Raw genomic sequence first — 22,672 nt, forward strand, 5'->3', positions numbered from 1 at the left:
AGTTTTTGTTAAGAAAGGCTTTCTAAAATAGCTTGAATTATTTGGAGTTCTCTCCCTTGTCCCTTCAGCCTGATAGCATTGCGATATTGTCATTGTTCATGTTTTTTGTTAGTCACAAAATCTAAATTTCTTATTTATAAATAAAACTATTTGATCAGTTTCATTTTTGATGTGCAACATTTTTTTTCTGTTACGTTTACATACATCATACAGATTTTTCTTTATTTTTGTTTTTTTAATATAGGGGGAATTCTGGACAAGCACTCCGCTTTGTAATATATTTAGTCATGTCTATGTAATTGATGTCTAAACGTTAACTAATTTACACATTGTTTTGCAAAATTAACTTTCATTAATTAACTATTCGTTTTTATAGTTTTTATTTGATGATTGTTTTCATTTCATTTCTGTTTACGGATATTTTCAATATCATTGATAAAGGCTTAGCATTTTGGATGAAAATTTTTTTTTCGATCAGTTTAATTTTGATGTTTGTGATTCTTGATTTCTTCAATTATTTCCAGGCAATACTATGACATGGAGTCCAGCTTATTTTATATCTATTAATAATGGAGATTTGGTATCTGTGTGTTTAAAGCTGAAACTATACTGTTATGTGTATTAATAATTGAGATATTGTAATATCTTTCAATGCTCAATTCAAGGGTGTGATGGTGTAGAATCTGTTCTGTGATCATAATTTCATCCTTCCAGGGATTACCTTTGGGGAGTGTAGTACCTGTTTTCTTGTCATGATACCCAGGTATTACCTCCTCTTTCTTTAGGGGTGCTGAGTAGTGTAGCATCTGTTATATTGTGATGAGACCATCCTTCTAGGCATTAACCACCCTCATCATGGGATTGTGTTATATCTGTTCTTTGCTAATGATATCATTCTCTCAAGGATTACTTTCTCCTTTTAGGATGGGGTGGCTCTAATATAGTATCTATTTTATGATCATGATAATATTTTCCAAGACACGACCTTCTCCTTTGTTAGGTGGATGATGGTAGCATTCATTGACAAGAAATTTTCACAATCTGATGTTCATTAGCAAGCTCAACACTGACCTTATATATATTGGCAAACATATGCGACCAAATCACTAAAATTGGAAAGAAAACTAGATGGCACATACACCTGTATGCTATGAACGGTATTAAATATATCTTGGCAAAATCATCCCACGAAATAGCAACTTTATGACAACCTACTTGCCATATCTAATATCATCCGGGAGCGACACCTACGATTTGCCGGTCACTGTCTGAGGAGCAAGCATGAATTGGTGAATGATGTATTGCTATGGACTCCACGACATGGACGCGTAAGCAAAGGACGACTTAGATCCATGTACATTCAGCAAATAGCACACGACACCAACTGTGAACCTGAAGATCTGAGGCAACTGATGGAAGACAGGAGAAGAAGAGTCACATTGGTCCAGGCAAGGAGCCCATCATGATGATGATAATGTGACCAAATGGAATATATTTTGACTAATATCAATAATACAATTAAAACTCAATTCACTAATTTTATTGATAACTTATAGAAATTTTTTTGAAAAAAAAAACCCAATGAATATGTGTTTAATCACTCTGTGTGCTTAACAATGAAAAGTTTATTAAAAACTTAAGCACAATAGAACACATGATTAGCAGAACCTCTTTTCAAGATGTTTGGACACATCTGAAGGTGCTTAATAAAAACCAAAGTTTATAATAAAACTACAATATAAATGGTGTAACTCAAAGTACACTGCATCTTTTCCCCCTTTCTTGGCTAACTATTAGAGTGGCAATGTCCTTGCCAAATCCTTTATATTTTGTAGGAAAAATTGTCGTGTTTATGATTAGAGTGGGTGTCATTCGCTTAAGAAAAGAAAGAGAAAAAGTCTTAAACTTGAAACTTGAGCAACACAGGACAAAAAAATTTCTTATGCAAATTGAAATGCGGTTGGGTTTGACAATATAAAAATCTAACATTTTTTTCAGTTGAAAATGATTTTTTGTCGGCTTGACATTGGTACAGTCACTGTACTTTGCAGTTTGGTATCAGTTGAAGAAAGCTTGTTTGCGATAATGTTGAAAAGGGAACAGGACAGATTTTTTTACGTGTACTTTGACGCGATGAACTTGGCGATCTGAAAATCATTCTTTTTTTTCTGTAACTCAAACATTCAATGATTAGATTTTTATCTCCTTTCTGGCAACATTTCTTTGTCTACTGCCCTGAATTTGTCCAGACAAGTTCTATGACATTTAGTTCTGCTATTCTTTATATTTGTAAGTCCATAATTTTTCATTTTTTCAAACTCTCTACACATTAGGAATTTGCAACATGTTGCATATTTCAGTGTATTACTTGTGAGAATAAATAAATCAAGTTGGTTGTATTATTGGATTCATCAGACTACTGTTCTCATCTTGAGTGTGATTTTCACAATGCTTCCATCGATGTAACCTCAAACCTTCTTCAGTTGTATCTTGTCGAAATATATAAAAAATAAATATTGGTTTTGAAAAACAAAATATATAAAAAATAAATAATATATAAATATTGGTTTGCCCCCCCCCCCAACACTTGTATAAAAGTGTCACATTGGTTCAGAAATTCCAACTAAATTTCCTTCTTTTTAATGTTCCATACATTTCTTTTCCAGAAAATCTTACCAGAAGACAAACCACGCCTTATGCAATCTGTCTGGAAACCCGATGCTGTGTTACATGCAGTCCAGTTAGGAGTGGATATATTTGACAGCTCATATCCTTTTGAATTTGTGTTGATTTAAAATTTTGTTTTCATGATCATGACAGTAATTTAAACTTTTTAAAGTGAAATATAAAAATATATAAACTCCAGTAGCGATTGTTTATCTGGAATGATTGATGACAAGATAACCTTGGAGTCAGAACTCCATATGAAAATTAGATAGCCAACTGATTAGCTTAGTCGTGTGGCATAATAAATATATGAAGATTGAAGATGAATTTAATTATTGCTAACCTTTATTTGCTTTGGTTTGTCTGTTCAGAAACAAATCAACCATTTTTGAGTTATTTAATAAAATTAAAATTAATTAACAATAAAATGCATGACAACTAAATTAGGCAAGGTGTTTGATTTTTTTTTATTTTCTGTTAATAAGAAATTCACAAATAAGTTTTTGTGTAAAATTGAATTTTCCTTGAAGATTTTACCTTACAATCGTTGAAGTACTGAAAAAATATATGTGCAATATATTATATTACTTTATAATATTATGTGTATATACATGAAATACCTCCCCAAACAACAAGAACCAGGTACGTCCAAAGATGGAGTACTGTTGTCACATCTGAACAGGAGCTGCTAGAAAGGACTCATCCTGCCTTGAGTTCAAAATAGACTTTGTAGTCTCATAGGGGATGTCCTTTTCTCTTCTCTGCAACCTCTTTCTCACAGAAGAGATGTTGCGAGTTTGTCTTTGCTTTACCCTTATTTTCATGGCAAGTGCTGGACTGAGTATCTATGGTCCCCCCCCCTCGCCAAACTTTCACAAGAAACACTCGTCTAGCTGAAAACACTATCAATAATTCCCCCTACTTTTTATCTGTGCCTAAACCTAAACGTAGATTCCATGAACAAAGCTTCTTTCTTAGAACTGCATGCCTGTGGAACTGTCTTCCATTTTCCTGCTTTCCAGCTGACTACAATATGGTTGTCTTCAAGTCCAACGTAGACAAGTTTTTGATGAGCCGTTCCACTTAAGTTAACAAATTTACTGAATTTCCATTACTAACGATTACTATATTGTCCAGTTGACTACTGTACACTCTTTAACCCCTATCCTCGAGTGGCCTCTGCGCTTTGATAAGTGGTGATGCCTATGTAAATAAAAAAAATAAAAAATCCCACCTCTCCATTGTAGATGTCCTAAAATGCTGAAAGGCTTTTTACTTTAATAACTTCTTTCCTCAGACTGCTAGACTTTGGAATTCTCTTCCTGCTTTCTGTTTTCTGAACTGTACAATCATGCAGAAACTTAATGTGAACAGACATCTCATTGCACAACTCTCCACTGGTGATCCTTCTATAGATATCACCCTTAAATCATGGTAGTTCTGTATGTCGTGGTGGCAATCTTTGCTTGGAGTGAATAATAGGAAAAAAATATACACAACATATAAACAAAATATTACTTTCAAAATCACTATCTGCTATAACATTACTCAATAAAATATCCAACAGACATTACAAACTAAATGATAATCACACTTGCAAGATCAAAGAAAAAGTAAACGCTCAAAGTGAAGCAAAAGAATTTCTCACATTTCTGAATTTTTGAGATGAGGATTGATTATTCATATTTTTTGGACTACTGTTCTCATCTTGAATATTATTTTCAAATTTCGATCAGTATAACTTCTGACCTTCTTCATGTGTATCTTGTCAAAATCTGAAAATTGCACAAATTTCAAATGGAACCCTTTATTTAATCCACGAGATCAGTATGCTCTCATTCCATCAGCCATGATTGGGTAGAAACTTAATTCGCAGTTGTATTTTGAGTGTCGCTTGCACCTAGAATTGAACCTCTAGAACAGTGTGATTTACATCTGAATTTTACCAACTAATTTATCCGCTATGCCACAGGTCCATGTGGACACACCTGAAAAAGGTTGGAGGTTACATTGCCTAAAGCATAAAAGTAACGCTCAAGATAAAAACAGTAGTCCAAAGAATTCAAATGATACAAAGGATTTCTCAAATCCAAATTATCTATTTCAAAGGTTTACTGATAATATAGTAAATATTTACAATTTTGTCTGAGTTGATGGAAATATTTTTAGCAAATAATATAGAAATTTCATGAACTCATGAAAATAAAGTACATATTTTTTAACTTTGAGCCAAAAAAAAAAAATGCTGTAATATCAAATTGGTTTCTTGTGACATGATCATGAATTCCATTAAATTTTAATGCAGTTTCACAAATAATTAGAAAAAAAAATCAGTTTTTAATGAAGAAGAAACTTTTCATACAGATATAAAAAGAAAATAATTAATTGAGACAAACTAAAACCAACTTCCTTGACAGGCATTTTCAGATATCCCTATTTAGTCACGGAAAAAGGAGCTGCACTTGTGTTTGATTTTCAATACGAAGAGCCAGTCAATACGCCATCCGAAAATGAAGAAGACCGACAATTTTCATGTTTTGAAATTGATCTCACTGACAAAATGTAAGTTTTTATTTTATTTCTCCGACACAAATTTATTTTTTACTTTCCAATGTGAAAACTATCGAGTAAATTTATTTTACTTATTAAAAGGTATAAACCGTCACTTTCCTCTACCTTTGAGTAAAATAGTGACTTGTATTGAATTAATTGCATAGAATTAATCACTGACAATTATTGTTTTTGTCATTAATACCCCCCCTTCATAAATATGTGTTGATGTGCTGTAAAGCAGATTAAAGGAAACTGAAATCCTCCAAACTTTTTAAACTGATGTATAAATAAAGACGCAAATCAAATAAAGTTTGAATATTTTGCAAAAAAAACAAAACAGCAATTTATTTAAATAATATTTATGTTTTTTTTTTTGCTTTTTTTTTCAAGAAAAAAATTAAGTTCTTCGATTGTTGGTTGTTCAAAATTAGAAAATGTATAAACCAACAACAACGGATAAAGAGACAGGGCAAGAAAGAGATAGCTGCACTCACACACACACACACACACACACACACAAAGAAAGTTTTAAAAGAAAAATTATTACCATTTACTTGCTTCTTCATGACTGCAAAACACCATAAGACACTCTGGGGGAGGTAAAATACTTCTGATTTTTTTTTTTTTTTTTTTCAAAGTATGTTGTATATTGAGAAAGTAATAATACTAAGAATCCATTAGCCAAAGGCTGTCAACATTATTGCAATTAAAGAGTATAAAATTTTTCTGTGCTATTTTTATCTTGTCTTTTCTCCCACACACTTGAATTAAGGTTTCATTTTAACCAAATATACTACACACACTTTTTTCAACTCTGTGTTATCCATCCACATTAATGTCATGATAGCATTAGACATGGACCAAATTTAACATCAGAAATAAACCATTTCAACATTTGAAAAGTTGCAGTATAAAAAAAAAGGAAATATTTGTATGTTTTTATTGTACATGAATCAACATAATTATCTCCCTTTAATAACGCAAAAAAAGATAAATAAAATGCAACACACAATCAACTAAATAAGATAAAATAGTATTCAGCCATTTTGTTTTATTTTCATTAGATTTAGAAAAAATATAAATTCCAAAGCAAACGAGAAAGAAAGAATATAAGCAGCAATTGAAAGAATCATTTTGCAAAACTTTGTATTTGGACAGACAATACGTCAGTCACTGACAGCTATCGTTTAAACACCCTACATAATATGGGTAAAGAGTGCTAGTATTCAAAATTAGGGAAAAAAGTGTATTTGATTTCATCTTTTTATTTGTTTTTCCTCCTTTCCTTTTAGATATAGCGATGATTTCACTCCTATTCTGGCCAACTGTCGATGTTATTCATGCCTAAATTTCACTCGTGCCTACATCCACCATCTTTTAAATACATCGGAGATTCTAGCAAGTGTCTTGTTGATGCTGTAAGTACAATCCTTTCTTTTTTCTTTTTCAACATTTTTATTTCCTTCCCTTCAAGTTGGCTTTCAATTCTCGATTTGTCAAGAGATTTTTAACCTTTTTAATTGATTGATAAAAACAACTGACCCATGAGATTGTACGATTGATCAATACTTGACGAATGAATCCGACAAGTGATAATTTTCAATGATCTGCTAACTGCAAAGCTTGTCCATCAACAATTGCACTGAATTTTATAAAATCTGACTATTATCATTTGCTCTGTCATTAGCTTTATTCCTTTGCCTGGTCATAAAATACGCTTAAATATGATATTTTAATTTGTCTAGATTTTGTATATTTTTATAGTTATGATTTCAAAAGTAAAAAAAAATATTTGAGTGCCATCAACTAGAATCAAAACTGAAAGCAAAACTGTAGCATTCAAAACTCGTGACGTTACCACTGTACAAACATGACATGCATATGAACTGATTAAAAATAAACTAAGATTGATGTACAAAATGTATAAGGATTTTTTTCAATTTTGACCCATTTTTAAACCCTTAAAAACTATTTTAATCGCTAAAGACCCATAAAAGATCCAATCATTTGAGGCCCCTGCAACTTTTAGCTTTTAGTTTCAGAAAAGATAGTTGGAAAATATGAAAGCAAGCAGACATAGTAAGTTTTATAAATTAGATTTTCAAATAATAAAATATTCTTCTTTAAGAAATAGTTTTTTTTTTTCTTCTTCTGTGTCATGGTGAAGAGATGGTGGAGATAACACCTGGCACGTTCTCAAAGGTTGGAAGTTGAGGTTGAATGATGTCTAAATGTCTGGTAACTATTAACGTTTGGTTGAACACATGAATCAAAATTAATAGAAAATCCACTGTTTGAAAAACACTCAATATTAAAAATTTTAAATTTAACGGTTGAAAAAACCAGACAAGTGCAAAATTGATTTTAATAAACATTTCTATTTATTAAAATAAAATTGAATTTTTTTTTTTTTCAAATTTTCTAAAATATTCTTCTTCACGAAATAGTTTTTTTTCTTATTTTTGATCTACTCTATGAAACGTTTTCAGTTTTGTAAAAAAAATAATAAATTAGTGTAGTTTCTGGTGTGCAAGTGAAAGTGATGTTTTTTTGTTTTTTTGTAAAACCATTCATCTCCAATGCTAACATTTCCTATGAAGTCAGATGTGTCCAAGCATCCATAAAAACCTCCCCCCCCCACTTATGTTTTATGTGTTGTATGTATTTTTAGATGTGTGGATGCATTACATCTAAATAAGAGTTTCTGCGTATCAATTGATCTGTCACTCGAAGGTTTGAAATAACATTTTCATTATTAAGCGCAAACTGAATGTACATGTATCCATCGTTTTTCAACTTTACCCTTTGACCTTCTTGCAAAGGTGGAGAGTCAGCTGGATGAAAACATTTTAACTCCATGTGCCTTGTGGTCTTCGATCTAATACTCTAACCATTAGCTATGAATATTCAAGTCAAGATTTTTTGAAACCATTCTTCAACTGATCTTTGCATTTTCGATTTGAAAAGATTACTTTCAAGTGCATCTCAAATTGAAAAGAAAATTTAAAAAAAAAAAAAATTTCCAACAGACTTGTTTACTATGAATAATTGATTGGATTTTTTTACAAGATGACCTTTCATCAGTTTGGAGAATGAAGAGCGGAGGGGGGGGTCTTTTTCTACATTCTTCTCATTGAGCAATAATGATTGTAAAAACTAAAAAGAAATTTTTATTTTTTATTTTTTTTAAGAGTCAACTACTACTTGTCTAATCGGATCAGAGATTTGATATTTTAGCTTTACAAATTTTTTTAACTTTTGAACTTTTTAGAACTTTGCAAATTTTTATTTAAGGGGGGAAAATTTTTTTTTTCTTTTTTCAAATTTAATACTTTTTTTAAAACAATTCCAGGTCTGGTATGAAGTCAGATTTATTAAGCATTTCATATCAGATATGTAAATAATTAAGGGAGCTGAATACCTCTGTTTGCTCGTAACATAAATCCAATCATGGACGCACATCTGTTTGTCTCAAACAGCCATCTTTGTTTTCCCAACCAATTATCACACCTAGCAAGGGAGATTACGTGAGAAACAAGCAATATAGTTTTTATAAGGGAGATAATACCTTGCATAGTTTCAAGTCAATCTTGAGCACGGTGTAGTACCTGTTATTCAGGTTACCATATAGAAAAAAAAACAATTGGCTGAAGGACGTGGATGTTTTATTGGCATGGTGTTGATAGTTTAACAATGTGGTTTTAAGTATCAAACTGTTTTGACAGTTGACAACTGGGGTCACATATGTACTGGCATGTTATAAGCTGCTTTAATCTGGATAGCAGTAGACTCCTGAAACAAGAAAGTTTTGAGTTAGGAGATAGACTGAGCAGCTACCCCATTAAACCTCTGCTTTAATTCCTTATGGCAAGTCTTTCCTGATCAATTCCTGATGTCTGGTCTTAAGTATGACTTTAAAAGATATCCAGTGATGAGGCCCCTTAGTTATCCTGCTCCCAGGTTCACTTTAGCCCGGAACGGTAATACAGTTAGGGCAGCAGGTGTTATCAAACTTGGTTCCTGACCAAAAATACACCAAAGATAATGTTTTCTTCCTTTCCCTTTGAAAAACTCAATCATATTCTGCAAAGTAAAAAACAATTTTCTTTCTACAAAACAGTCAAAGCAAACACCATGAATAAATATTTGAAGGTGAAGAATAAAAACCTTTTTCCAAAATTACTGGATTCAGCATTAAATAATCTAAAAATGGTTGATATGCCGTAAAACAGAAACAACCAACCCAACCCAAAATTATGATGTCTACAGTGCAATACAAATGTATCTGCATTCAGTACTGTACAATGTTTTTTTTTTTTAAATCTGAAAATATCACAGATTTTCATTTTCAAATAAAAAAAAATCTAAATGAGAGTGACCAATAAATCCTCAAATTTCCAAATTTAATAATTTTGACTTTACCTATTTTAAATTGAATTGTTCTAAAATAAAAAATCACATTATTGTCCAATCAATTAAAAAAAATGGTACCATTTTAAATAAGTGAAATTTGATTTATTGATTTGAAAATTATTTAGACAATAATGTAAGAGGTCAAATAATATTAATTACTTTTAAAAGAATTAAATTTCTTTATTAAAATTGTATCAGAGATATTTGTTTTATTTCTTAAAGAATATTTAGCTGATAACGACATTATTTTTACAAGAAATATCAATTTTCTTAATAGTATTAACCCCTGGCAGATATTAATTATTTCAAAAGGAATATTATTAACATGAAATGAAACAGATTGATGTAGAAAGCACAGTGGAATTTCCATGGGTTCTGCTGGTTAAGCTAGATTCTCCAGACAAAAATTTAGTTTGATAATAAATTTCATTTCTTTTCAGCCACAACTTCAGCCATTATTTTCATTATTTTGTGACCATTCGTCAAGCCATGTTACACGACAAGTTGCCACTCTTACAAAAATGCATCGATCAACAACGTCCAGTGGACAAGCAAGATGAAGAGAAAAACAATGAAGGATGTTCATAATCAATATTTTAGATTTCGTTTGTATATAAATTCATATTTTTATTCTGCATAACATCGATTCATTCCACAAAATACAAAAACAAACTTTTTAATAAAATTTATTAAATTACAAAAGATATGCTGTTTTTTTTTTTTTGTGTTTTTTTTATTTACAAAGGAAAAACATGTTTTTTTTGTTTTTTAAGTTTTTTTTACAAAGGAAATGAATGAAATAATTGCATAACATTTAGGGTTAGATGATAGAATTGAAAAGTGTATGGAACATGGAACTAAAGAAATTCCTTCATCAAGGATTGAACACAGAATCTCAGGAATTCTAGAATTTTTCTTAACCAACGCTTGTTCTGCTGGATTCATAATAAACACCTGTATCCACTAGGTTGTGCCGAGTAGAACAAGTGTTCCAGGATGAATTCTACTCACAGGTTGTGTGTTCAGTCATTGATGAAGAAACTTAACTGATATGACTTATAGGACGCAAAATGAGAACAGTGAAAGTTTGAAATTTCCAGAAAGTTATCAACTTTAAAAGACCCCTGAAGAGTGCAACATCCAAAACATTGTAAACATAACAATCAAGATGAGAACAACAGTTTGAAACATTTAAAAAACTGGACTTTTGTTAATCAATTTAGTTTTAAAACTTTGGACGAATACTACAATATATATCCCACCAATTTTGCTCATGAAAATTCTTTTAATTCTTCAGGATATCAGTTATAAGAACCAACATTTTAGATTATATTTTTTTTATACGTTCAATGTTGAGCAGGGGGTTCATTTTTTATATGCAGATTCGTCTAGTTAATTTTTACACCAGTCCTTAGCCAAAATTTTTTTTTAATTTCAAGCTGAAGGGAGATACATTAAATGCAGATGGCAAATGGAATCCTCTCTAAAAATTAAGCAATAAATTTTTCAAGATTTTTTTCTTTTTTTTTTTTAATAATCTGAAGATTTTATTCTTCAATTTGCATAATAAGAGGGGTATGTTGTATAAAAAGAAAATGTATTTTATGCTCATAACAAGTATAATGGCAAATCCTGTCATTACTTTTCTAGTTTCATTTTTTTAAAGGGAATTTTTTCCTCCTCCTCTTCTACTTTTAATTCCTTTTTAATTTTTTTCTTTGATCCAGACAACCAGTTTGTCAAAAGATTTGTTGGTTTCCTGAAAAAGAAATTTAGAACATGAAATTTTTCCATTAAAAAAAAAAAACTGATATATAAAAAAAATGCTTTGTTTTATAATAATGGTTAGTAGTGATAGGAGGATTCAATAAATTTTTCCTGATTCAATACAATTACATATTCTCTTCTAAATTCCGATTCTTTTTAAATAGAGATTTCTTGCTTTTCATTTTATTTTTGGATTACTATAAAAACTTGATGTAATGTTTGCATACAAACATAAAAAGTACACATGAATAGATCTTTCTTTTTTTTTTCTCAAATGTTTGCCTTACAATTGATTGAAAATACAAAAACAACCAAAGATGTATTTCTCTTTTATAACAAAGCATTAATTAGTTGTTAATTGATAAAATACAATTTGAAAATAATTGACGATTGATATGCAAAATAAGTTTATTTAGGAACAGAATAGTTTACAAAGTCATCTTCACATTTTAAGAATGAGTTTCTAAATATAGTTACTATTTAGAAAACCATTAGAAGAACGGAGCAAGCATGCATAGTTAGCAATTCTGCATGTTCCTTCTATCGAATTATGTTCATGTTTTTACCTTTATTATAAAAATTTGATTGGTTATTCTATTGTCAATATAAGATATATGTAGTAGATTGTTTTTCTTTTTACAGTAAAACAAATCTAAGTACAGATAATAATAATAATAGTATTACTACTAATAATGGCAAATTTGTAGATCAACACCCTCAGCTTTATTAAATTACAAAAGATATGCTGTTTTTTTTTTCTACGTTTTTTCTTTTATTTTTAGATGAGTACCTGTGAACACCTTGAAAAATGATTATTTAAAAAATTAGAATGAGAGATAAGTTTTGTATATAAATTTAACGCAATATAATCATCATTTCTGAGTTATTCTAATGTTTTAAGAATGTTCGTTAACTATTTTACCACTAATTCTATGTCTGATTGGCAAGTTGTTAAACTATGCATAATTACTCCAAAACGTACACCCTCCCCAACATGAAAATATAATTTATCTCCCAAAGAAAAATAATTTTTGGTTAACTGTTCTAAAATACTAGGTCTTGGAAAAGAAGCTTATTTTACATTAAATTAATATGTGAAACTGGTCTTCAATTATAAATTTGGGTATGTATTACTATTTCTTGGAAGTCTCAATAATTACTCAAAACATGAAAATAAAATGCTGATAGAAATCCACCCAATAAATATTTGGGTGGATTTCTATTAGTATTTTTCTTTTCAGGTTTTTGGCAATTATTGAGGCTTTCCATATCACTGTCGGATATCAACCACCTTGTCATTCTAATTCAGCAATTTGGCACTACTTGTGTTTCAAATTAAATAAATGCTTTAAAATAATTTAAGACACAAAGAACTTATCTCATTAGGCAGAAAAGTAACTTATCTTGCCTTTGGTAACATTTATTTGCTATATATTTGTTTCTTTGCCTCTTTTTCGGTTTGTTAGCATACTATTTTTTTTTTTTTTTTTTTCAACCAAATTTTTGGAGTGTTCACATGTAATCTAAAAGGGAATTTCATTTTTACACACTTTTTGGCCATTCATGGTATGATTTGCCAGGACTAGCTAACGGGCAAAGTCATCATATAAAAAGAAATTGGACAAAAGCCCTACAGTAAAAAAATAAATGGATTAAAAAGATTAAAAACACTTTTTATAGTTTACTTTAAATTTAATTATTAATGATGTTTGACAGTATTTTCCTTGACAAAAATGTTTTTAATTTTTAAACATTTTCCACAACTTTGTAAATCAAGTGTATTCTTTTGAAGATTAGCAAACTAATTTTATGCAAATTTTTTATTTTATTCAAGTAAAAAAAATTTACATCGTATTTTGATGTTATTATGATCTATAGATTTCAATTTACTGATAGTTAAAAAATATTTATCATCACTATTAGCAATGGAAAATTAAGTTTAAAAAATATTACAAGAATCATTTTTGGAATTGGAAATTAGGCTAAAATTTTTCTGATTTTGATACCCCCAAAAGTTTGGATTTTTCTGATTAATCATTCCAACACTACTTAGTCTTTTTTCAGTAGCTTTTTGTGTGCTCACACAGGTACTGATTTTTTTTTTTAATTTGCAATTAACTTGTAATTTCTTTTTCATCAGTAATAAAAAACAAAAAATACTTGTGAAAAGCGAGTGTAAAAATAAAACAAAAAAAAAACACAAGACTTTTCTACAACAAAACGTTCTCAATAAAATAAAAATAGTGACAAATATTTCCATTCTTTCTTTTACATAATTGACTTTTATATAGATTGATTACGGATAATCTTGAGCCTCAATATTTGTGGAAAAAGTGTAGAATTTGTACCAAATGGTAGAAAAAGTAAGGAATTGAAAGATTCAGGATTTGACTATGCATGACATCAGAGATAAACACATGATTGATGAGTTGATCAGAATGCCAGAGTTCAGACGTTCAGAAGATCATCGATGAACCCAACAAGGCTGAACACAGAAAGACCCAAGCCTGGTTGTCAAAAGAACACTGTCAACCATACATCACCTGACATTTGGCCGCTGTTCATCATTCTGTGGGATGTGTTGAAACAGGACAAATGAGTTTGTAATTAAAGGATACTCTAACCTAACTTCAAAATCTGAACCCCAAGATCGCCATGGGCATGGAATATGTGCCTATATAAAAGATGGCTTTCCATGTGGTAGGGACATCTCCAGAGAAGATCCTAACTTACCCTATATGTGCTTCCGAGTAGCACTAGCTCACACTACGGCATTTATATTTACTCTCTATCGGCCCCATAACAGCGGAGTTACTATCTTTAAAAGCATATCTGAGAAAATTGACTAAGTTCTATCAGCATATCCTTCAGCTAACATTCACGTATGTGAAGACTTCAATGTTCACAATGTGGAATGGTTGACCCACTCAAACAAGACCGATGATGAGGGGAGATGCTGTCATGATTTCTCCATTGCTTATGACCTCACTCAGATTGTTCACGAACCCACCCGTGTGCCCGACAATGACGGCCAGTATGCAAGTCTCCTAGACCTTTTTCTCACAACTTGCCCTGAACTATGTTCAGTTTCCGTTCTGTCTCCTCTTGGATCTTCCGACCACTCAGTTGTATCAATTAAGATAAAAATGAAATGTAATAAGTCCTCAGACGTACCTCTCCATCGTACAGTATATCGATACACTATAGCTGACTGGGATAGTTTCCGTACATTTATATCGGATCTTCCTCAGCGTTCCATGTTTAAAAAGGATGTGTCGTTTATAGTATCAGACCTGACGGAATGGTTAATTTTAGGTATAGACAATTTCATACCCTCGAAAAAGTTCCAGCAAAAACCTAACAGCCAGCCATGGTTTTCTCCAGAATGTGCTGCTGCTATTGCGCACAGAAATCACTTTTTCCACTGCTTCCAACGTAATAGATGTATGGAAACTAAAGCCGCTTTCAGGACTGCCAGCAACCATTGTAAGAAAGTAATAAAGAACGCAAGAGAGTTGTATGCTCAGTCCGTCAAGTCCAAAGTAGCTGAGCAGTGGCTTGGTTCCCACCAGTTTTGGCAAATTGCAAACAGAATCCTGAACAGAAGCGTGTGCTCTATCCCAACTATCATCAATGGACCTGAGGTAATCTCGTCAGCATCAGACAAAGCCAAACTCTTTGCCAAGAACTTTGCAGCCAATTCTATCCTTTGCAACCAAGGCTGCCGACCCCCAATATTTCCTCCTGTATCAGAAAACACACTATGTGATATACAAATATCTGTACGTGATGATGCCAAGCTAATCAAAAACATTGATTCCAGTAAAGCAACCGGCCCTGACGGTATTCCAATTATAGTACTCAAAAAACTTCAACCAGAACTTAGCACCCATACTTACAAAACTGTTTAAACGTTGTCTTAAGGAGAATTGTTTCCCATCACCCTGGAAAATCTCATCAGTATGCCCTGTATTTAAGAATTCAGGTGATCGTTCATCCCCCTCTCAGTACAGGCCAATAAGTCTCCTGTGCGTCATGAGTAAGTTGCTGGAATCTGTGTTAAATACAGAAGTAATCAACCATCTCAGCAAAAATAACCTTCTTAGTGACACACAATATGGTTTCCGTTCTGCTAGATCTACAGCAGATGTGCTTACAGTTATATCTCATAGAATTAGTGAATCTCTCGACAGAGGCTACCTTTCTAGGGCAATTGCTCTTGACATATCAAAGGCCTTTGATAGGGTATGGCATAAAGGTTTACTTCACAAGATCTCCAGCTATGGTATAACTGGAAATGTCTTCTCAATTATTAAATCATTTCTCTCTGATAGGTTCATAAGAGTAGTAGTTGATGGGCAAAAATCAGAAGCACAGTATAAATGCTGGAGTCCCTCAGGAGTCCATCCTGGGCCCAACTCTTTTCCTGATCTACATTAATGATCTTCTAAATCACATCCTTACATCATTCGTAGACATTTTTGCTGACGACACTACCATCTATGGTAGCACATCTAAGACAGTAAATGATCAAGTTGTCTCCGATTTTCTCTCCTCTGATCTTGATCACGTTGTACAATGGGGAAAGGAGTGGCTGGTTACTTTTAATGCATCTAAAACCAAGCTTCTATCTTTACATCATCAACGTTCTGATCCCCATCTGGCATCAATTAAAATGAATGGCTCTCGTCTTGGGGAGGCCTCAAGTTTTGACAGGCTTCTGGGCTTGACCTTTACTCCTGATCTTAAATGGAATACGTACATCAAATCTATTGCCAAGGCCGCTGGAAAAATGGTGGGATCCTTCTATCGATCCAGTAGATATCTCACTGCTGATGCAATTCTCTATCTATATAAGAGCCAGATACGTCCAAGGATGGAATACTGTTGCCACATATGGGCAGGAGCTGCTAGAAAAAACTTGTCCTGCCTTGATAGGGTTCAAAATAGACTTCGTGGCCTGGTGGGAGATGTCCTTTTCTCTTCGCTGCAACCTCTATCTCACAGAAGAGATGTTGCGAGTTTGTCTCTGCTTTATCGTTATTTTCATGGAAAGTGTTCGACTGAGCTTCAATCTATGGTCCCCCCTCGCCAAACTTTCACAAGAAACACTAGACTAGCTGAAAACATTATCAATAATTTTCCCCACTCTTTATCTGTGCCGAAACCTAAACATAAATTCCATGATCAAAGCTTCTTTCTTAGAACTGCACGCCTGTGGAATTGTCTTCCATTTTCCTGCTTTCCAGCTGTCTATAATATGGTTGTCTTCAAGTCCAACGTGAACAAGTTTCTGATGAGCCGTTCCACTTAAGTTAACAAATTTACCGAACTTCCATTACTATCGATTACTATATTGTCATTTTGACTACTCTACACTCTTTAACCCTTATCATTGAGTGGCCTATGTAAAAAAAAAAAAAGATTCAGTTACAAAATAAAGACAACCTAAAGATAAAGGTTACCAAAGCTTTGAAGAGTTGAAGTCAGGAGATAGTGATGTAAGTCTGACCCGTTCCAAGGCTGTCATTAAAACCAAAAGGTCAGTTGAGTGAAATTGACAGAATAAGTCATTAAAACAAACTGATCAAAGCTTAAATAAAGTTGAAAAATGAAACTTATTTTTGTTTTCTAGACATTAGTTTTGCCAACAAATATCATCTCTCTCTCACATTATATATAAAATGATTCTATTGATGTAGTTTCCTAATTATAAATCCAATCTGATGTATATCAAAAAGTGTTTAATGATAAGCAGAACATTATCATAATACACAAGCTCATATCTAAAATATACGTTAAACTGATAAGGATGATGATATCTAAAAAAAAATTAAAAGATATTGCTTACTTTAGTTCAATTGGTTTGACACACTCTGAATTGTTGTTCTGTGAGCTATTCACCATCTGTGATACAGGGTAAAACGTCAGACATGTTTGAGGTTTGATCAATTGGGCAGCCTGAAAAAAAAAATAAAATAAAATAAAACCTTTTTTAGCATCGAGTTGCATGGCACCAATGACATGAGATCTTTTTGAGAAGGTGGATTCATATACATATATTCATTATATCTACATATCTATAAAAGTGAAATTGTCTGTGTGTGTGTGTATACAATTCAATAACAACAAATACAACAAATAAAAAGTGATAAAGTATTTATTACCAATAATTTATGGGAATTTCAGAGAAAAACTTTGTCTCATTTTGTATTGCAATAATAAATAAAAACCAAGTATTTCTGGTAAAGTGCGATAGGTTTATCTGTGATGTTGTATTTATATGATGTTGTATTTGAATCATTGAATGTTATGATGGTATTTTATGATAATCTATTTTTTTATATGATTCCGAATTTTTGAGATGAGGATTGATAATTCATATTATTTAGATGCTTCAGACAACTGTTTTCATCTTGAGTGTGATTTCCACAATGTTTCAGTCGATATAACCAACTATTTCTAGTGTATTTTGTTGAACTCAGGAATTTTTCTATAGAACTCGAGAATCTGCACAGAATTTCTAATGGAACCCTTTATTTAATACTTGGGGATAGCATACTCTTGTTCAGATAGTCATGACCAGGTAGAAGTCCTAAGTCATTTGAATATCATCCGCACTGAAAGTTTCATTTGAAATTCTTTGTAAATTCCAGAGTTTGACAAAAAGATTTCCACGTTTGTAAAAATACACCTGATGGAGATCAGAGATTACATTGACTGAAATGTTGTGAAAATAAAACTCAACATGTACAAAGAATCCAAATAATATGAATCTATTTTTTGGTTTTTAGATATATTTTGAAGGAAAGAACTTGTTGGGTGTTGAGGTTATGCCATTTAATTTGTTATTTACATTTATGATTACAAGTCTTACTGCTTTTAAGTATTGGAAGAACTTGCGTCATCAATCAATTGCTAGTAAGACCTGAAGTTTGTGTGACATGTCATTTGCTCACTTATTGCAGTCAGAAGCTGCAATCCCAAGTAGTCGATGTTCTTCTCAAGAAGAATCTTGATCATAATATGAGGCCTCTTAGCCTGTCAATTAACCTCTGAAATCCACAGAAACACTTTCTAGCAGATTCATTGTCATGATGTCTTGCTAATAGCAGAACAACTGCGTAGAAAGCAACAGCACAGCATTTTATCTGGTTTGGTTCAATTAGTTATTTTAAGTTGTTGGCTTGAAAATATGTTATCTGTGTTGGATTCAGATGTGTACAAAAAAAGTGTCATAACTTGCATTAATTAAAAAAAAAAAGTAACTTTAATTATGTTGTAATGCTCTTTTATGACCAATTAATCCCACAATGCAATTGGCATGTGTGTGCAATTTTCAATCATTTATATACATTTTTTAAATTTTGTGGCACCATGTGCAAAAATAAAGATAATTCTAAATTTTTGCATTTGCAAAAATATTTGTAATCGAAAGATTTGAAAATTTATACATGTTTAAGAGAGTGGGGCAGTATTGGGTGTTGTTGGAGGAGGTCTTCATTGTGTATTCTTGTTTGTAATTAGCTTTTCTGTTGTTTCATTAGAATATATCAATTGTACTTCTATCACCAAGAAGTGTTTTTCCATGTTTTAGAATGTTTAAAAAAACTAAAATAAAAATAATCATTTAAACTAATTTTTTTTAAATCCTCTATAATAAAGACCAATGCATATTTATTTGCATATATCTAAAGTTAGGTATATGTATATGGATTTCTATCTATATGGTTCACAACTAAACTAATTAACTGATCATTATGAATTTTGGAATACAGCTGCTAGGCGTAAGGTTGCATAATATGGGCTTTATTTAGTTTAATTTAGCTTTATGCAAACAGATAAAGAGAACATGCAAGACAATTCAGATATTTGTAAAATTTTAACAACAAAAATAAATCAGTAAATATTTCCAAAATTTCAGTTTCTTTGGAATATATTAAAATATTTTAGGAGGCATAATTTGGACACAATGTAGATAAAAAGAAAATGTTAATAGAAATAATTTAGATGTTAATTATTTTGTAAACTTACCTCTTTAAGAGGGACTTCCCCAAAATTCAACCATTTTTCTACATCTTCCTCACTACTGAGAATTGCCTACAGAAAAACAAAATATAATTGGAATTTTAGTGTCAGGAGAAAATGAAATCCATTCTTTTGAGACACATTTCTATGATTTGGTTCATTATTTTATCAGCTTAAATTTGAAACGTCGTTTTCATAACTAAATGTATGCAGTTCATGTTAATAAGCAGAAAACAAAATTGCGTGTTTTTTTTTTTCAAACTGACTTTTAAACAAACCAATTTTTTTATTAAAACTTTTTTTTTTCTGCTAACTAAAAATATTAAATCTATATCTAATAATATAGTGTAATGTGTCTTCTCAGGAAATTAAAAAAAAAAAAAAAAAAACAGGAATTTTTTTTATAGTAAAGACAAAAAAGTAGTTGCTTGCTTTCTGGTGTGGGTGGATGGTGCAAAATTGGGACACATATGCATAAAAGAGGAAGTAATAAACCATGAATTTACAATGAACAAGTTTTATTTTTCTGTTTTTAATACGTAGACTGCAACACTTGGTTGATATGTAATGCAGCCACTGTGAAACATAGATGACTGCAAATTACCTTGAGAACTATGCCTGCTTTTTCTTCAACAGCAATAGGGAGATGATGACATTCAGTGGTTAATGACACGGGTTCACAACCTGGATTTGCTAAGTTCAAATCCAGTTTGTTCCACAGAATCACTTTCACTTAAGGATGTTGGTAACTTTCACGGCATAAGTACTCAATGCCTTTCTAGAAAAAATTCCAACTAGAAAGATACCGGGGAAACCAATGCCAAAAATAGAATACTCTAATTCAGATGAAATGAATGAATGATGCTCAACCACAACAGCAGGAAGGTGATGGTAGCCTAGTGGTTAACAATGTGGGCTAACAACCTGGATATGCAATTTTCAAGCCCCGTTCTTTCCAAAAAAACACTGTCACGTAAGGACGTTGGCAATCTTCACATGGTTCCTCCTGTAAGTACTTGATATCCTTCTAGAAAGAATTCTGAATAGAAAGATATCAGGGAAGCAAATGGCAACAAAAATCATCATTAATGATGAACAACAGCAACAAGAGCTGCAGACATAACATTCATGGTCACAGACATCTACTATATGCAACAATGCAACAAAACAATGATTACATTGCTTACAATGGCAAAAAGATTTTTGCAAAGATGTATGTAATTCTACATACATCTTTGGTGCTGTGACCAGGATAAGATGAAGATATGTGTATGTATGTCTGTACATCTATAGTAAGAAAAAGTAATAGACAGATTTTTATGAAATTTGTAACAGGGTGAATGTAATATTAGGATTCATTTTGATCAAAAAGGAAACAATAATATTGTGGATTCTGTTTGTGTGGGACATTCACAAACAAAAGGACAAGCAAGCACAGGATACACACTTTTAATTGTAACAGTTTTATCTGATTCTCCTCCTTTAATCCTTACTAGTTTATTTACTGATTTATGTCTATAAGAATCAGATAACACAAGGAATAGTAACAAGATTGAAAAGCGGTTATATTCATGTATTTACTTTAACTGTGGTCTATCTGCGCTTGATTCAAATTCTTTTGGGGCTATGGCATCACTTTCATTATTACCTGTGGTAAAGTGCGGTGTCAGTGTGGAGAGACTGAGGGGTAAACGGTGATGATTAGCATATGTCCACTACAAGGAAACAGTAGCTGCACATGAGTGCAAACATAGAATCATTTAATTTTGAGGTAAGTTGTTTTGTTAAAATCTTTATAATGCAAAATAGGCACTGTTAATTGTATAAAATAGCTTAATAAAAGAAGTTTGGTTTTGGATGCCACATTGTCTGCATGTGTTATGATTAGGCGTTGATTTCTCCCTTGTTTTTTGTACTGTTGTTAGTGTAGAGAAAAAAACTACTGCTAATACTAAGAGTAAACGTCTATTGTTACTGAAGAGAAGAATGAACTACTACTGCTGCTGCTAATATTAAGAGCGAGCATCTTCCCTGTTGTTGGTAAAAAGAAGAAAAGGATTCTGTAGATTATTTCAACTTTAAATAATTTATGTGACTGAAATAGGAATTAATTAACTGCACACATATTTGATAAAGGTATCTACATATATCCTCCCTTCAGCTATGGATTAAATAGTACTATAAATCAGACAAAACTTGTTTGTGCAACTGAAAAAGAAAAACTTCAAAATAACATCATCTTTGTCTATCACAGCATTGTTTCCAATCATTCTGAACATATATCCTTGGCACTGTTTAAACTCAGGATTTTTTTCTGTAAATCAAGTATTTCTAAACAAGCACCAAATTATTGATTCTCATAAGAATGATAGAAAAACTTACTGGCATTCTGTGATGTATTCCAGACATGATGGAGGATGCAGCTACTGTAAGAACACTGTAGCTGTACAATGGTTCTGGCCCCTGCAATAGACACAAAATACAAGGATTTAAGAAAGACAATAGAAAGAAAAGACAATCATCAATCTATATACTAATAACATGCTTGTACTATCATTTGTATGTTATACCTTCGACACCTGATTTAATAAAGGTGATCATCCGATTGCCAATAATAAAATGCAAAAACGTAACTGGCAATTATCTGGTGTCACTGTATGTCAAAAACTTGGACTTTACTCTTTTAAAAATTATTTTTTCTTAATATTAATCCTGACAAATATTATTTCAAGATAAACAAATCATGCGTGCGTGGTCCACTTCTGGCGCTGCATGTGAGATGACGCCACAAAAAACAGTGAAGAAATGATGAATTTGAGAAGTGTGAAGGGCCAACGTTGCCTTCACATTTTTGCCAAGTTTCAGAAAAATCTAATGGATGGGGCAAAAGTTATGGGGTAAAAAGTGTAATTTTTTGCAATTTGGGGGCATTTGTAAGCCCTTTTGAGCTCCTGAGAATGTTGAATCCCAGTGAAAATGGACAAACGGCGTAGTTCCACACCTTAAGACATGTATATTTAAATTCAGCACCATGGGAAACCACTATATAGACATACATATCAAGTTTTTGAGTAATATGAAAAACGAGCCCTAAAAGTTCCAGAGGAATGCAAACCAGAATTTTGCCAGGGTTACCCATACTGAATTTATATTAAGAACAATCGCTTCCACATTTTGCCCAAGTTTCAAGAAAATCTAATGGATAGATGAAACGCTATGGGGCAAAAAAGTCATTTTTGGCCAT

The 22,672-nt window shown here is 31.9% G+C and overlaps 2 protein-coding genes across 3 annotated transcripts in view; one reads left to right on the forward strand and one right to left on the reverse strand.

Annotated features, from left to right (window-relative positions):
• LOC145248033 (queuine tRNA-ribosyltransferase accessory subunit 2-like) overlaps positions 1–10,335 on the forward strand; it is a 45,229-nt gene extending 34,894 nt beyond the window's left edge. For both annotated transcript variants that reach the window (XM_080109757.1, XM_080109758.1), the window contains exons 9-12: positions 2,667–2,767; positions 5,095–5,229; positions 6,513–6,638; positions 10,074–10,335. In XM_080109757.1, the coding sequence (XP_079965883.1) occupies positions 2,667–2,767; positions 5,095–5,229; positions 6,513–6,638; positions 10,074–10,221 (510 nt within the window). In that variant the 3' untranslated portion in view covers positions 10,222–10,335. The remainder of the gene's footprint in view (positions 1–2,666; positions 2,768–5,094; positions 5,230–6,512; positions 6,639–10,073) is intronic.
• LOC145248035 (abasic site processing protein HMCES-like) overlaps positions 10,304–22,672 on the reverse strand; it is a 77,649-nt gene continuing 65,280 nt past the window's right edge. Inside the window, exons 6-9 of the mRNA XM_080109759.1 lie at positions 21,811–21,891; positions 19,435–19,500; positions 17,252–17,361; positions 10,304–11,392 (exon numbers count right to left, since the gene is read on the reverse strand). Of these exons, the coding sequence (XP_079965885.1) occupies positions 11,272–11,392; positions 17,252–17,361; positions 19,435–19,500; positions 21,811–21,891 (378 nt within the window). The 3' untranslated portion in view covers positions 10,304–11,271. The remainder of the gene's footprint in view (positions 11,393–17,251; positions 17,362–19,434; positions 19,501–21,810; positions 21,892–22,672) is intronic.

This window comes from Euprymna scolopes, chromosome 26, assembly GCF_053919585.1.
Source record: "Euprymna scolopes isolate OS-2025 chromosome 26, ASM5391958v1, whole genome shotgun sequence".
In the NCBI taxonomy this organism is placed as follows: Eukaryota; Metazoa; Mollusca; class Cephalopoda; order Sepiida; family Sepiolidae; genus Euprymna; species Euprymna scolopes.